We start from the raw sequence: 14,590 nt of genomic DNA, 5'->3' as shown, positions 1-14,590 counted from the left end.
ATGGCACTATAATGTACTTCATTACACCTTTGTTCTTTCACATTATATATATATTTATATATATATATATATATATATATATATATATATATATATATATCACCTTTTCAATGCCATTAATGTAAATGAACTAAATATAAGTCATTGCACCTTTGGCATTTGTTTCCAAACAGACATCAAGATAAGATGTTGGAACATATCCTTCTTCATCCTCAGATCTTCGTACTCTAGTCCAACCGTCACCTTTGTCTTCCTCTATCACATTTAGAACTTCTCCTTCAGTTACTGAAATTGTTCCTTCATTATGACCTATGTGGAAAAAAGACATATAAATATTAAAATTGCCATTAACAGTTTCTCCCCACACCATCTAAATGTCCTTAGTTTTGGCCTGTGAAAGAATAAACTGACAAGTTATCCTAATCATGCCTGCAGCAGACACAAATGCTGCAGGACAACAATAAACTCATAGAAAGGAATACATCACTTCACGCTACAATTTGAAAACATTTTTCATAAAGGATGCTAAATAAGAATTGTGTGAAATTACATTCTTGACCTTTACATGACTCTCTACTTGACCATGCTGGATGTGGTCCTTGCAATAAAAGAGGAACATGTCTGTACTACTGGAGAGATTATTACCTTCAAAAGTATATAGAGCTGTGCATGTTCCAATTATTGGAAGTGGTTCTTCATCATCAAAGTCATCATCAAATTCAGGAGCTGTAACCTTCACCTGGGACTCCTGGCTCTGCTCCTCTGTGTAACTGCCATCTGGGCTGCTCAAAAAAGAAAAAAATATAACCACTATAGCTAGTCTCATAAAGGCACACAGCAAAATTATAAGTTGTGAGTAAATAAATGCTACTTAAATCTACCTATTTGCACAACTACATTTGTCTTACCTGTCATGCAAGGCAACACTATTGTGCTCTGTGCTTAGCTTGCAGCTTCAAGAGATTATACAACAAGCTAATCTGTAAGATGCAGCATCTAGCACATGCAGTGACAAGCCAAATGGGTGTACAGATTTCTTTTTATACATGCTGTGTTGAGAAAGAATGCTTAAGTTGACAAAACATTTCTGCCAGTTCCAAAACAAGCTATTTAGCAATCGTTTTCACTCGTTTTGGTTTCCAATCGATGAATACCACTCCAAACTCTTTCCACATATCAAACAATCTTACATGGGCATTTTGTAAGTGATACTGACCTATGCAATTTGATCCAATCACCATGAGACAAGAGAAGATAAAAATATATATCCAAATCTGCACTGTTCTTGAATAACCAAACAAATAAAGAAGTTATGTACTCACCATAATGTTCCATGTTTGTTGTCCATCTCACCATTCATTCTTACATGGATGGGATTGGAGCCGATCCTCGGCTCTGACTCGGTCGAATACACAGCTGGATGTCTCAGGCTTGGCTTGTGGCAGGCAGGTATCCCATGATGCAGTGGTGCAACTCTCCAGATCTTGTTTGCTGCTACCTTACTAATGAGTAATATAAAAAAAAAAAAAAATATATATATATATATATATATATATATATATATATATATATCTAAGACTCCATACCAAGGAGAAACAAACTGAATCAAGGAGCTCCTGTAAGAAAGAAAGATAACCACCAGGTCCTCTAGAGTCCTCGGATGGGGGAAAGAGGGAGGGGTTGTAAGAATGAATGGCGAGATGGACAACAAACATGGAACGTTATGGTGAGTACATAACTTTTTTTATGTTATGTTGTCCTATCTCGCCTTCATTCTTACATGGATGGGACAGTGTCCCTGGTACCTTTTCCTCGGGTGGCTCACAAGAGTACACCTTTGAGCACAGTGAAACCAAACGAAGCCCTGTTCCTGGAGGCCAAATCCATTTTGTAATGAGTGATAAACGTATGAGGATTGGCCCACGTAGCTGCAGCACAAATACTGTCCATAGACATTCTGGCCTGAAAAGCAGATGACATAGCTAATGCTCTGGTTAAATGACCCCTAATTTTGAATGGCAGTTCTCTATTATTGGAGGTATAGATAAAGGTGATACAATGTGAGAGCCAATTAGAAAGGGTAACTTTAGAAGGTGGCATACCCTTTTTTGACCCAGAGAAGGAGATGAATAATTGGTCAGATTTCCTGAAATCTTTAGTTCTATGCAAATAGAATCTGAGCTGTCAATGCACGTCCAACTGATGGAGTCTATACTCTGCCTTGTTGTTATGAATGGGGAAGAGTACTGGGAGTTCAATGGATTGACTGAGATTGTCTTGAGAGCAAACCTTAGGTACAAAGGATGGATTGGTTCGTAACGATACCCTGTCCTTGTGAAAGATCAGATATGGAGGCCTAATTGAGAGTGCTTGCAACTGTGAGACCCTTCTGGGAGATGTTACTCCTACTAGAAAAATGGTCTTCCAGAAGAGAAATTTGAGGTCACAAGATGAAGAAGGCTCATACGGAGGTAATGTCAGTTGAGACAGGACAACATTTAAATCCCAAGGAGGAAGTGGTTCCTTAAAAGGAGGTCTCAATAAGGAAGCACCTTTTAAAAATGCTTTACACAATCTGTGTGACATTAAATTTGGAGAATGGTCACCAATCTGAAAATTTGGAATTGCAGCCAGCTGGACTCTAATAGTTGCTGCAGCAGCACCCAGCTGAAAAAGTTCCATCATAAATTCTAGAATGGATTGAACTGATGCAGAAAAAGGGTCAGTGTTTCTATTCTGAGCCCAATGAGAAAATCTTTTCCACTTGCTTGTATATAGTCTTCTAGTAGAAACTTTATGAGAAGACATCAGTATGTGTTTTACTGCTGGAGTAACATTTTGAAGCCGGTCTAAATTGGGAAGTGGAGCAGCCATGCTGTCAAGCTGAGGGTGTGGAGAGAAGGATGAAGTGCACCTGACATATGTGTCAGCAGGTCTGGAACTGGGTCCAGAATCCAATGCTTCTGAAGATGAGGCCAAAGGAAGGGGAACCAAATCTGTCAAGGCCAATGTGGGTCAATGAGAATCATCCTGCTTTTTAAGGATTTTGCTTTCTGGATGACTTTGGGTATGAGGGGAAACAGAGGAAAGGCATGAAGAAGTCCTGTGGGCCAATCGTGAAAACTGCGTCTCTCAGTGTCTCCCCTGGTGGGGGAATTAGTGCAAAGTAGCTGCTGCACTTGGCATTCATGGGAGTGGCAAAAAGATCGCAGCAAGGCTGACCCCATTTACGGGAGATCTCTTCAGCTATGTTCTGGTTCAGAGACCACTAGTGAGGCATCAATATTGCCCTGCTGAGCTTGTCAGCTATCACGTTGGATTTCCATGGGATGTGTGTTGCTACAAGAAAGCACTGGGAAGAAATTGCCCATTGCCAAACTCTCAGGGCCTCATGACAAAGTGGGTATGATTCGGTGGCTCCTTGTTTGTTTATGTACCAAACCACAGAAATATTGTCTGACTGTAAAGCAATTGTCCCTAGTGGAAGAGAGTCGTAGAGTGCTTGCAACCCCAGAAGCACTGCTTTCATCTCTAGAACATTGATATGCAGGTGGGCCTCATGTTCCTGCCATATACCTTGGACCATCCCTCCCAGATAATGCCCCCCCACCCTATCTGGGAAGTGTCTGTGGTCACTTTAGCAACAGGTTATTGTGGAATAAAGGGTCTCCCGATGGTCACACGGTTGGACTGGATCCACCACCATAGGTCCTTTTTGCATGACTTCATTATTCTGATCAGGTGGGACATTGGGATTTCTTGAAGTCACCATTGGGAGAACAAGAGCCACTGAAGGATTCTCCTGTGCATTCTGGCAAGAGGAACTAGCATTATGGTCGAAGCCATTGTCCCTAGGAGTTTCATAACTACTTTTGCCTTTAACTCTCCTTGGGAAGAAGGTGAAGTATTTGCTGCCTGAGGGCTGAAATTCTATCGGCTGGAAGACGTGCCATCATGGAAACAGTGCCTAGGTTTGCGCCTATGAAGATAATATGCTGACAGGGCAACAAGGCAGATTTTTGTAAGTTGACTGTTATGCCTAAAGTACAGTTGTGTACACTTATCATAAATGTAGATGTTCGAGTGTATTCACTGTTGCAGTCATTACATTTGTGTTATCTGCTTGCAGGTAGCCCTCAGTTAGCCTGATTAACAAAGTCTTAGGTACTGCGTCGGTTGCTGTCCCTTCTTCCATGACGTCAGGGGTATAAAACATGCCAATGCCATTACATCAGTTTTTCTTGCCCCAGATGTCAGGAGCCCCCCTAATGGGAAGCAATTAAATATTAAAGTACAAAGATATACCTCCAACAAAAAAGCAAATACACCAAAAAGGCTTTTAAGCATAGTAAAGGAAAGTAGAGGTATAGCCAAATGAAGTTAGGGGACTGGAGGGAGGGTAACCAGGACTGCAACAGTGAATACACTTGAACATCTACATTTATGCTGTGTACACAACTGTACTATGTTCTTCATGTTTCACTGTTGCAGTCATTACATTTGGGTAGATTCCCAAAGCTATGGCTGGGAGGAGGAATTCAGATAGCATTAGGGCCAGCTATAAGGCCCTGCAAGACTGCAGTGGCAAAGCCAGCTCTGGATTTAGAAAAAATTGGCAAATTATAATGCTTGGTGAAAGTATGTACAGAACTCCAGGTAGCAGCTTCTAGGATGTCACTGGTAGGGATGCCTCTGAGAAAGGCTGTAGAGGTAGATGCAGCCCTGGTGGAGTGAAGTCTGATCCCCTGGGGGATAGGTTCTCCATAGTGCTTATAGCAGAAATTAATGCAATGGCCTATCCATTTAGACATGGTTTGCTTTGAAATAGCCTTCCCGTCTGCCTCTGCAGGAAATGCCACCAGCAGTTGTTCAGATTTCCTTTGAGGTTTAGTCCTGTCTAAGTAGAATCTAAATTGTCTGTGCACATCTAAGGAATGCAGTATCCGTTTCCCTTTATTATGTGGATTGGGAAAGAAGGTTGGCAAATGAATGGACTGATTAAGAGCCACACTGGATACCACCTTGGGCAAGAAGGATGGATTGGTTCTGAGGTACACCCTGTCCGCATGAAAGATGATTTAAGGCTCCACTGCCATAAGGGCCTGTAATTCAGATACCCTTCTAGCTGAAGTGATTGCTAAAAGCAAAGCTGTTTTCCAAGAAAGAAATTTTAAGTCTGCAGTAGCAGCTGGCTCGAAAGGAAGTAGAGTGAGTTTCTCTAAGACAAAGTTAAGGTCCCAGGCTGGGGTTGGAGCTCTCCTGGGTGGTCTCAAATTTTTGGCCCCTCTGAGGAACTGCTTGAGCAGTGGATGAGAGAAGAGGGGGGGGGTTCTGTGTTGTAATGGCTGAGGCATGGATTTTTATGGAAGAAAAAGGCAGGCCCTTGTGAAGCATCTCACTTAAGTATTGCAAAATATGAGGTAAATTGGGCACTGCTGTGCTCATCCCTTGAGATTGATTCCAGGCACAGAATCTTTTCTATTTGTCAGCATACGATTTTCTAGTACCACTGCAAGATTCAATGTTTGGAGCTGAGGGTGCAGAATTTGGTTCTCCTGCTGAGACAGTAAGGAAGGTGTCTGAGGCAGGTGCTACGGTGAAATGTGTGACACACTGTGCAGGAGTGGGTACCAGTGTTGACGAGGCCAGTCTGGAGCAATCAAAATCATTTTTAGTTTGTCCTGTTTGACTTTTAGTAGAACTTTGGAGAGCAGAGACAGAAGGGGAAAGGCATAGACTGAAAGGTTTTTCCAGCTGAAGGACAGAGCATCCACTTTCCAGGCTTTTTTTGATGAGTTCTTGTGCAAAATTTGTCCAACTTGTAGTTATGGGGTGAGGCAAAAAGATCTGTGTCTGGGCTCCCCCATTTGCATGTCAACATGTTGAAAATCTGTGGTTCCAGCTTCCATTCTTGTGGGTCCATGAGATTTCTGCTTGGTTTGTCTGCCAGAATATTCAGCTTTCCTGGCAGGAATTGAGCTTGTAGTTGTACTTGGTATCTCAAGGCCATGTTCCACAATGCCATGGCTAGTCTGCAGAAGGGGTAGGAATGGGTACCCCCTGCTTGGTTATGTACCACATGACTGTGGTGTTGTCCGTCTTTATCAGTAACTGTCCTGGATGAAGGTAGTCCTTGAAGGCTGTTAGAGCATTCTGTACAGCTAGCATTTCTTTTTGATTGATATGAAGGTGCATTTGATTTGGGCTCCATTTGCCCTGAATGCACTTCCCTGCTAGACGACCCCCCCCCCCCCATGCATAGTCTGATGAGTCTGTAGTTCTTGTTTGGGTGGCACGGGGTGGTGTGAATGGCAGTCCCTTGTTTTGGTGGCAGGTCTCTGTCCACCATAGGAACTCTAGGCGCAGGCAAGGTATGATAAGAATCATTGTTTCCAGGCTGTGACACTGCTGACTCCATAAACTTTTTAAGTACCACTGAATTTTCATCATATGCAGTCTTGCATATGGAATTAGAAGAATGCAGGAAGCCATGAACCCAAGGCTTGCAGTATTTGCCTTGCAGATAGCAGGGTTTTTGTGGCCACCTGTTTGAAGTAAGTCACCGAATGTATTTGCTTTTCTGGCATAAGGAAAGCCATCTGGGCAGTTGTATTCAAGCTTGCACCCAGGAATTTAATTTTTTGAGAGGGTACCAGTTGGGATTTCTTTTCGTTTATGGTGTACCCTAGAAAAGTTAGAACACTTTTCACAAATGCCAGATGTTTTAGAAGAATGGCCTGGTTTTCTGCCTGAATTAGACAATCGTCCAGGTATGGATATATTTGAATATTTCTTTGTCTGCAAAATGCAGTTACTGGAGCCAGGAACTTTGTGAATACCCTGGGCACAGTAGACAAGCCAAAGGGCAGTGCAGAGAACTGATAATGCATGCAGCCTGCTTTGAAGCATAGGTATCTTCTGCAAGATTCCCTGATTGGGATATGCAGGTAAGTGTCTTTTAAATCTAGAGTTGCCAACCAGGCATCCTGGCCTAGCATAGGAAGTAACTGGCGAAGAGTTAGCATCGTGAATTCTGGAATGTCCAGAAAGGTGTTTAAAGTAGACAGGTCCAGAAATGGACGCCATGATTTGTCTTTTCTGGGTACCAGGACGCCATGATTTGTCTTTTCTGGGTACCAGGAAAAGTCTGGAATAGAAACCTTGTCCCTTTTCCTCTTCTGGCACTAGTTGAATAGCCCCCATGTTTAGGAGGGAAAGTACTTGTTTCTGAGCCTATGCCCACTGATTTGGGGGCAGGTCTGGCCACCCGTTTGGGGTTGGCAGCGTGTGGAAATGAAATCTGTATCCCTGGGACACTATATTTAACACCCATTTGTCCTGGGTTATAAGTTGCCAGCTTCTGGAATGAAGAGCCAGTTTTCCCCCCAAAGGGAAGGCTAAGAGGTAAGTGCTTGGTAATTTTAAAAGAAGTCATTGAGACTGTTTACCATAGGGTAGTGCCTTGTTGTTTCCAGATTTGGAAGTAGAAGCACCCCATTGTTTAGTTCTGAAAGTCCCTTGGGACTGAAACCTGGTGCTTTTGGAATGTCTGGGTTTGGCTGGAGTGGCTCTGGAAGGAGCTGGAAAGGACCAGTTCTTAGTAGGCCAGTGCCTACTAAATCTAGGAGGTTGTACTTGTAATAAATCTTTCACAGTTTGCATAGATTTAGCTTCCATCTTTTTTAGAACTTCTTCAGCCTTATTGCCAAACAGACAGTCCTGCTGTAAAGGAGTATCCAAAAGTTTTGCTTTAACATGATCAGGCAGAAATTGCTCCTTAAGCCAAGCATGCCTTCTATGCACAGACCCAGTAACAGCAGCCCTGTAAGAGGCCTCTAAAGAATCAAAACCACATTGTAAAGTATGTTTGACAACTTGTTCAGCTGAATGCAATAAATCCTATAAATCTTTATTCTCCACACAGTCAGAAATCAACATAATTTTCTGTTTAAGCAGTCCCGTGATATGCTGTTAATATTTTAGCATATGGAATTGACAGTTTAAAGCCCTGATTGCTAAAGTTGCAGAAGTGTAAACCTTTTTACCCCATCTATCCAGCGCCCTGGAGTCTCTATCAGAAGGGGTGGGATTTTTAGCAGTAGAAGCCTTAATGACCTTGGGGCCCTGAGAAATGGTTTCAGGGTCTGCAACAGTATTTTTGAAAAGGAATTTGTGGGCCTCAGGAACCCTGTAGTACCTGTCTGGTTTGCTAGGGGATGGAGGCAAGTAATCAGGGGCCATACTGGATACCGAAAACACATCAACAATGTCTAGTACAGGAGGTATAGCCAAAGGCCTATGCTGAGGAAGAAGAAGGAAATCCCTAAGCCTCTTTTTGTATTCAGAGAAATCCTGACTTTCCCAGTGGAAATGCTCCCTTAAGGTATGTAAAGTTTCCCCAAAAGAGAAATGCTCAGGTGGAGAAGAAGAGGGAATGGAATCCTCTGCATCAGAGTCCTCATAATTAGGTATGGACAAATCCAGATCATTAGAAGAGTCAGAAGAAACAGAGTCCTGTTCAGACGATTCATAGTAAAGTTCAGTCCTAGGCCTCTTGGAGGGGTGGGGTTGACTACCCCTGATTAGAGTAATTAAATCTTCAGCCATTTTGATCATTTGTTTTTTAAGCATAGGGGCCTGAACATGTGGCCTGGGCGTAGTTTTTTTTTTTTACATAGATCGAGATTTAGGCCTTAGTATTGAAGTTGGAGTTGGTTTAATATGCAAGTCTGTAGGCCTGAATACACCCTCAGAAGCCGGTGCCTGCTCAGCGGCTCTGGACCCATCCAAGGTAGAGACATCCACGGGTTCCATATGTGAAGCATCTTGCGGCATACCGGACTCCGAATGGGTCTCAGTAGAGGCTTGCGAATCAAAAGTAGCGGGTATCAGTGGCTGCAAAAGCGCCTCACTGAGTACTGGCGAACTGGCGACTGGCTTAGGAGAAGCGTCGTCGGCAGTTTTGGACCTCAACGGCCTGTCTCTGTCTTTTTCTTTGCGTTTTTTCAGTATTCCAGTAGTCGGATAGCTAACCGACGTCATTCCTGGATAATTAAACCGAAAACCGAAATATTTAGAAGCAAAAATGTACCAACGATGGATAGTGCGCTGATTAAATAAAGCACAAAACTGACAGCAAGGTACGTCGTGGTCAGGGCCTAGGCAAGGAATACAGTACAAATGAAAATCCTTATGAGGTATTTGCTTCCCAGAAGTAATGCAATTATTAACTTTTACTGACATCGGTAAGGAGCAAGAAAAAGTTTCCCCAATGGGGTACTTAGCTTTTAGTTGAAGACTTCGGTTCTGAAACTCGAAAAAAAGAAGTTATGTACTCACCATAACGTTCCATCTGAGTAGGTAACTTCATTTGTCAGCAACCTGTGGGTATCGGATCCGACCTAGATCTGAGCCGGCAGCTTTCCAAGCTAGAGATCTGAGCTCCAAGCTCCTCCCCCTTACCCATAATACCCTGCTACCTCCTTCTAATCCTCAGGTCGCGTTTGCCCATCTATATAATCTCACAACGACAAAACAACAACCTGAAGAATCACAACCTAAGGATTAGCAAATGACTTGAAAAACCATCCTAGTGTTCAGGTAATCAAAGAACCAGGTTAGGGGGAAGGAGGGAGGGTCGGTTGCTGACAAATGAAGTTACCTACTCAGATGGAATGTTAATGTGAGTACATAACTTCTTTATCTGAAGTAGGTAACTTCATTTGATCATCAACCTGTGAGAGATAAAGGTATGAGAGGATGCCCAAGTAGCCGCAGAGCAAATGTCATCCAAGGGAACTCTCGACCAGAATGCAGCGGATATAGCCATACAGCGGGTAGAATGAGCATGAATCCCTGTAGGCTCTGGCAGGCCATATAATTTGTATGTGAGCAGAATGCAATTTGAAATCCATCTGGCCAGAGTCACCTTCTACACAGGCTTACCCAAGAAGGGTTTTGCAAAGGAAACAAAGAGCTGATCAGACTTGCAGAAGGCAGCTGTTCTATGTAAATAAAAACTTAACTGTCTATGAACATCTAACAAATGAAGTTTGTACTCCCCTTTGTTTTGATAGTTAGGGAAAAAACTGGGAGATTAATGGACTGATTGATGTTCGCCTCGGAGGCCACTTTAGTTAGAAAAGATGGGTTACTCCTGAGAGAGATCCTGTCCTTATGGAAAACAAGATACGGGGCTTTAATACAGAGGGCTTGAAGCTCAGACACCCTTCTAGCTGATGTAATAGCTACCAAAAAGGCAGTTTTCCAGAACAAGAATTTCAAATCAACAGAAGCTGCAGGTTCAAAAGGAGGTCCAGTCAGAGCCTGAAGGACCAAAGTTAGATCCCATGGAGGGACAGGGTTCCTAATAGGAGGTCTCAAGAGAAACGTACCTTTCAGAAAGGTCTTGCAAATCTTGGTGGAAGCGAGGGGACTGAGATGGTCTCCAATATGAAAATGGGAGATGGCAGCCATTTGAACCTTTACAGTAGAAGAACTGGCCCCTTGCTGAAAAATATAAGATAGGAAATCGAGCACTGCTGGGATGGGAGCAGTGAAAGGGTCCAAATTCCTAAGAGAAGCCCAAATGGAAAACCGCTTCCATTTACTACTGTAAACCTTCCTGGTAGAAGGCTTATGCGCCGCTACCAGAATAGATCTAACTGCAGACGAGATACCGGGAGTCCTAGCAACTAATGGAACTGGATTAACCAAGCTGAGAGCTTGAGATTGACCAGATTCGGGGGTTTCAATCCCGAAGGATGACATATCAGATCCAGGATGGGATCCAAGATCCAGAGATGAGCTATAAGATGAGACCATAGGCACTGGAACCAGGCTTGACGAGGCCAGAATGGGGCTATGAGGATAATCTTGTTCCCCAACCGACGAGCTTTCTGTAAGAATTTTGTTATCAACAGAAGAGAAGGATAAGCATAAAGAAGACCAGGTGGCCAAGCATGAACTAGAGTGTCTCTGGGGCTTTCCCCCGGAGGGGGAATTAGAGCAAAAAACTCGCTGCACTTCGCGTTGGAAGATGACGCGAAGAGATCGCAGCAAGGCTGACCCCACTTGCGGAAGATCTGTTTCACTACTGAGGGATTCAGAGACCACTCGTAAGGCGAGAGGATAGTTCGATTCAGTTTGTCCGCTAGGATGTTGGACTGACCCAGAATGTGCATTGCTAACAGAAAACAGTTGATGGATATCGCCCAATCCCAAACTCTCATGGCCTCTCGGCAAAGAGGGTAAGACCTGGTTCCCCCCCCTGTTTGTTGATGTACCAGACCACTGACATGTTGTCTGATTGAATTGCAATAGTCCCTTGAGGGAGAAAGGCATGAAGGGCTTGCAACGCTAGAAGCACTGCCCTCATCTCCAGAACACCTATATGCAGAACGGTCTCTGTCTGAGTCCACGTACCTTGGACAGTTCTGCCGGCGCAATGCCCTCCCCACCCAAGGCGAGTAGCGTCCGTGGTCACCGTGGCTTGGGGTTGCGGCATAACAAACGGTCGTCCTTCCCGAAGCTCTCGAGATTGGAGCCACCACATGAGGGAATTTCTGCAAACTCTGCTGAGAGGAATCGGTAATTCCAACAGGTGGTGAAGGATGGACCACTGAACCTGCAAAGTCCACTGGAGAACCCTCATGTGCAAGCGAGCTAAGGGCACAAGATTGATCGTTGCTGCCATGGACCCTAAGGCTCTTAGGACTAACTCCGCTGACGGGGCAGGTGACTGAAGTAGGGCCAAAACGTGTACGGTCAAACTGCGAAGTCTGTCTGATGTCAAGAAGGCCTTGTTCTGAAGCATGTCTATTCTGGCCCCTATGAACTCCAAGACTTGAACTGGCTGAAAGGATGACTTCTTCAAGTTTATGGTGATCCCCAATTGGGATGCTAGAAGTAGGAAGCAATCCCTGGCTAAGCAGAGTAGATGCCTGGTGGGGTAGGTAAGGAGCCAGTCGTCTAGGTAAGGAAAAACCTGTATTCCCTGAAGTCTCAGGTGGGCCGCTACAACTGCCATGACCTTGGTGAACACCCTGGGTGCTGTGGTGAGACCGAAGGGTAGGACCCTGAACTGGTAATGACTGGCCCCTAGCCGAAAGCGGAGGAACCTCCTGGATCACCTATCCATGAGAATGTGATAGTATGCATCCTTGAGGTCTATGGAGCACATCCAGTCCTTCTCCTGCAGCAGGGGCAGAATGGATTGAAGCATGACCATCCTGAATTTCTCCTTGGCAATGAAGAGGTTTATTGCTGAAAGGTCGAGGATTGGCCTTAAGTCCCCCGTCTTCTTTGGTACCAAAAAGAACCTGGAGTAATTGCCTAATCCGGATTGGTCTTGGGGGACGTGCTGGATGGCTCTTTTTTCTAGTAGCATTTTACCTCTAAAGCTGCAGCCTCCCTCTGACTGGGTGGTACATTGGGGAGGCGCCTCGACTGAGGAGGCAGGTTTATGAAAGGGATTGAGTAACCTCTGGATATTATTCAAAGCACCCAGCGATCTGTTGTGATGGACTCCCATTGGGCTAAGTGCTTCGAAAATCGCCCCCCGACTGCCTACAGAGAGGAGCAGTCGGGCAACCCCTCAGGGCTGCTGCGTGGGTCAGTCAGAAAAAGGTTCCTGTGACCCAAATATTTCGGCCCCCCTCTGCCTCTGGGCCGGTGTCCACCTTGTCCCCCTCTGCCTCTGAAGGACGAAGGGTCCGGAGCGTAACGGGACTGCTGAGACTTCCGGAACCACATCTTCTTTTGTCCTCTCTGGTTCCTGGAAAAGGACCTTTGAGGAGCCGAGAAGCAGACTCCGATGGCAGACAGCATCTTCCCATCTTTCTCGCTCTGAACCAATGTGTCACAGACGGTCTTCCCAAAGAGGGTAGAACCGTCAAAGGGTACGTTTGCGAAGGACACCTTGAAAGGTTCCGCAAAGTCACAAAGCCGGAGCCAGGCATGATGCTGGACCCACTAGCCTTAGCGGCCCCCTCCATGTCATGAGAAAATAGCCACATAGACGTGTTTGAAACAGATTTCAGAGTGGCCATGCGAGCCGAGAAAGTCCTTTTGTCCATGGCCGACATGGACTCAGGGGGAGACTCAGCATATTCTTTCACCAGATCCCGCTGAAGTCTAATTACATGGGCCAAATAATTCAGCGCGCTTATGGAAAAGGTAGCTGAAGCAAACATCCGCTTCCCGATACGATCCATCGTCCGAGACTCTTTATCAGGGGGATGGATCGAGGAACTATCCTGAGCAAGTTCCTTCCTGGTGGCTGCCACCACCACCATGGCATCTACCAGGGAACCCTTACTCCAAGCTGTCCTATCCACAGGGGGACTAAGAATCCTATCTGGCCTCCTGGGGATTGGCTCTACAATGTCCGGTTCCTTCCACACCCTGGTAGTGATGAGGTCCACCAGGGGGTCGGCCAGAGGGAACACCAAAGAGGTAGACGGGCCTGCGTCAAATGCCTCCAGAAACACCGACTCGTCCGAGGAAGGTTTTTGGGCTGACTACCCCCCTTTAAGCGAAGCATTTCCATAACGTCTCCAAAGGAGACATCCCCGGGGGGTGACCTGGGGGAGCCTTCCCCTTCCTCCAAATCGGTGTCCTCTGTGAGAGACTCAGGGGAGTCCAAGTGCCTCCTCTTATACTTACGCTTGTGAGAAGCCTCCTCGGTGGGACTGTCTGAGGAGGGCTCACCAACAGGGTCGTGTTCTGCCAGTGGAATGGGCTGGGCCATCAACACAGGCTGTCCCTGGAACTGGATGATGGAAGACAAGCCCAGCTGCAAGGGAGTGGGGGCAGAATCCGAAGAAAGAGCAGGGGGTCTCGAACCTCTAGAGAGGACCCTCTCCACCACGTCGAAAGCTGAGGGTGAACCAATCTCTCTGGGCTCCGTGGTTAACACCCTCAGATCCGGCGCGGGGATCGGCATCAGAGCCGAAGCGCTAGGACCCGAGAGGGGAGGGAAACGGAGCCGAAGACATACTGGCCCCCTCAGATCTGACGCACGGCTCTCGGCCCCGAGAGCTCAGATCCGAAAAGGGATCTGACAAACTCGAGGGCATGGCCGGCGTCAAGGTAGCGATAACCATCGGTGCCGACTCCCTGGCTCCAAGACTCCTCGGATCCGAAGGCTCCAAAACCCGACAGTGGATCGGAGAAGGAGCTATCGGGGCAAAAAGTGGGGCTGTACTCCCCCCGTGGGGGGGCAGCAGCACTCCCATCTGCAATTGGGTTTGGAGAAAATGACGCATCATCCGGTCCATATAAGCATCGGAGAGGCTACGGGTCGACCTAGAGGAAGCCACCGAAGCTGGCCGGGAGGGCCGCCGCGATGACTTAGAAGATGGTCGGGCCTCCTCCTCCGGCTCCGGTGAGAAGCGTGAAGAATGGAGCCAAGGGGAGGAAGGCCCGGAGACCTTCTGGGGTGAGGAGAGCAGCTTGGCAGGCGGGGCCTAGGGGGCAGAGTTGGCCCACCGCTTGTGGCTTCTATGCTTCTCTTTCTCCCTCTCTCTCTTTTCTTTTCTAGAGTCCCTCTCTCCCTGGGAAGAAGTGTGGGGGGTTGAGTCCCAGCCAG

The 14,590-nt window shown here is 46.0% G+C and overlaps 1 protein-coding gene across 1 annotated transcript in view; it reads right to left on the bottom strand.

Moving 5' to 3' along the window:
* Positions 1-14,590, bottom strand: part of FNBP1 (formin binding protein 1) — a 2,646,599-nt gene that overhangs the window by 379,431 nt on the left and 2,252,578 nt on the right. Inside the window, exons 17-18 of the mRNA XM_044058144.1 lie at positions 646-782; positions 151-309 (exon numbers count right to left, since the gene is read on the bottom strand). Coding sequence (XP_043914079.1) covers positions 151-309; positions 646-782 — 296 coding nt within the window. The remainder of the gene's footprint in view (positions 1-150; positions 310-645; positions 783-14,590) is intronic.

Source organism: Protopterus annectens, chromosome 16.part0 (genome assembly GCF_019279795.1).
Source record: "Protopterus annectens isolate FY-2018-M chromosome 16.part0, PAN1.0, whole genome shotgun sequence".
In the NCBI taxonomy this organism is placed as follows: domain Eukaryota; kingdom Metazoa; phylum Chordata; order Ceratodontiformes; family Protopteridae; genus Protopterus; species Protopterus annectens.
This window is presented reverse-complemented; position numbering and strand designations above follow the sequence as displayed.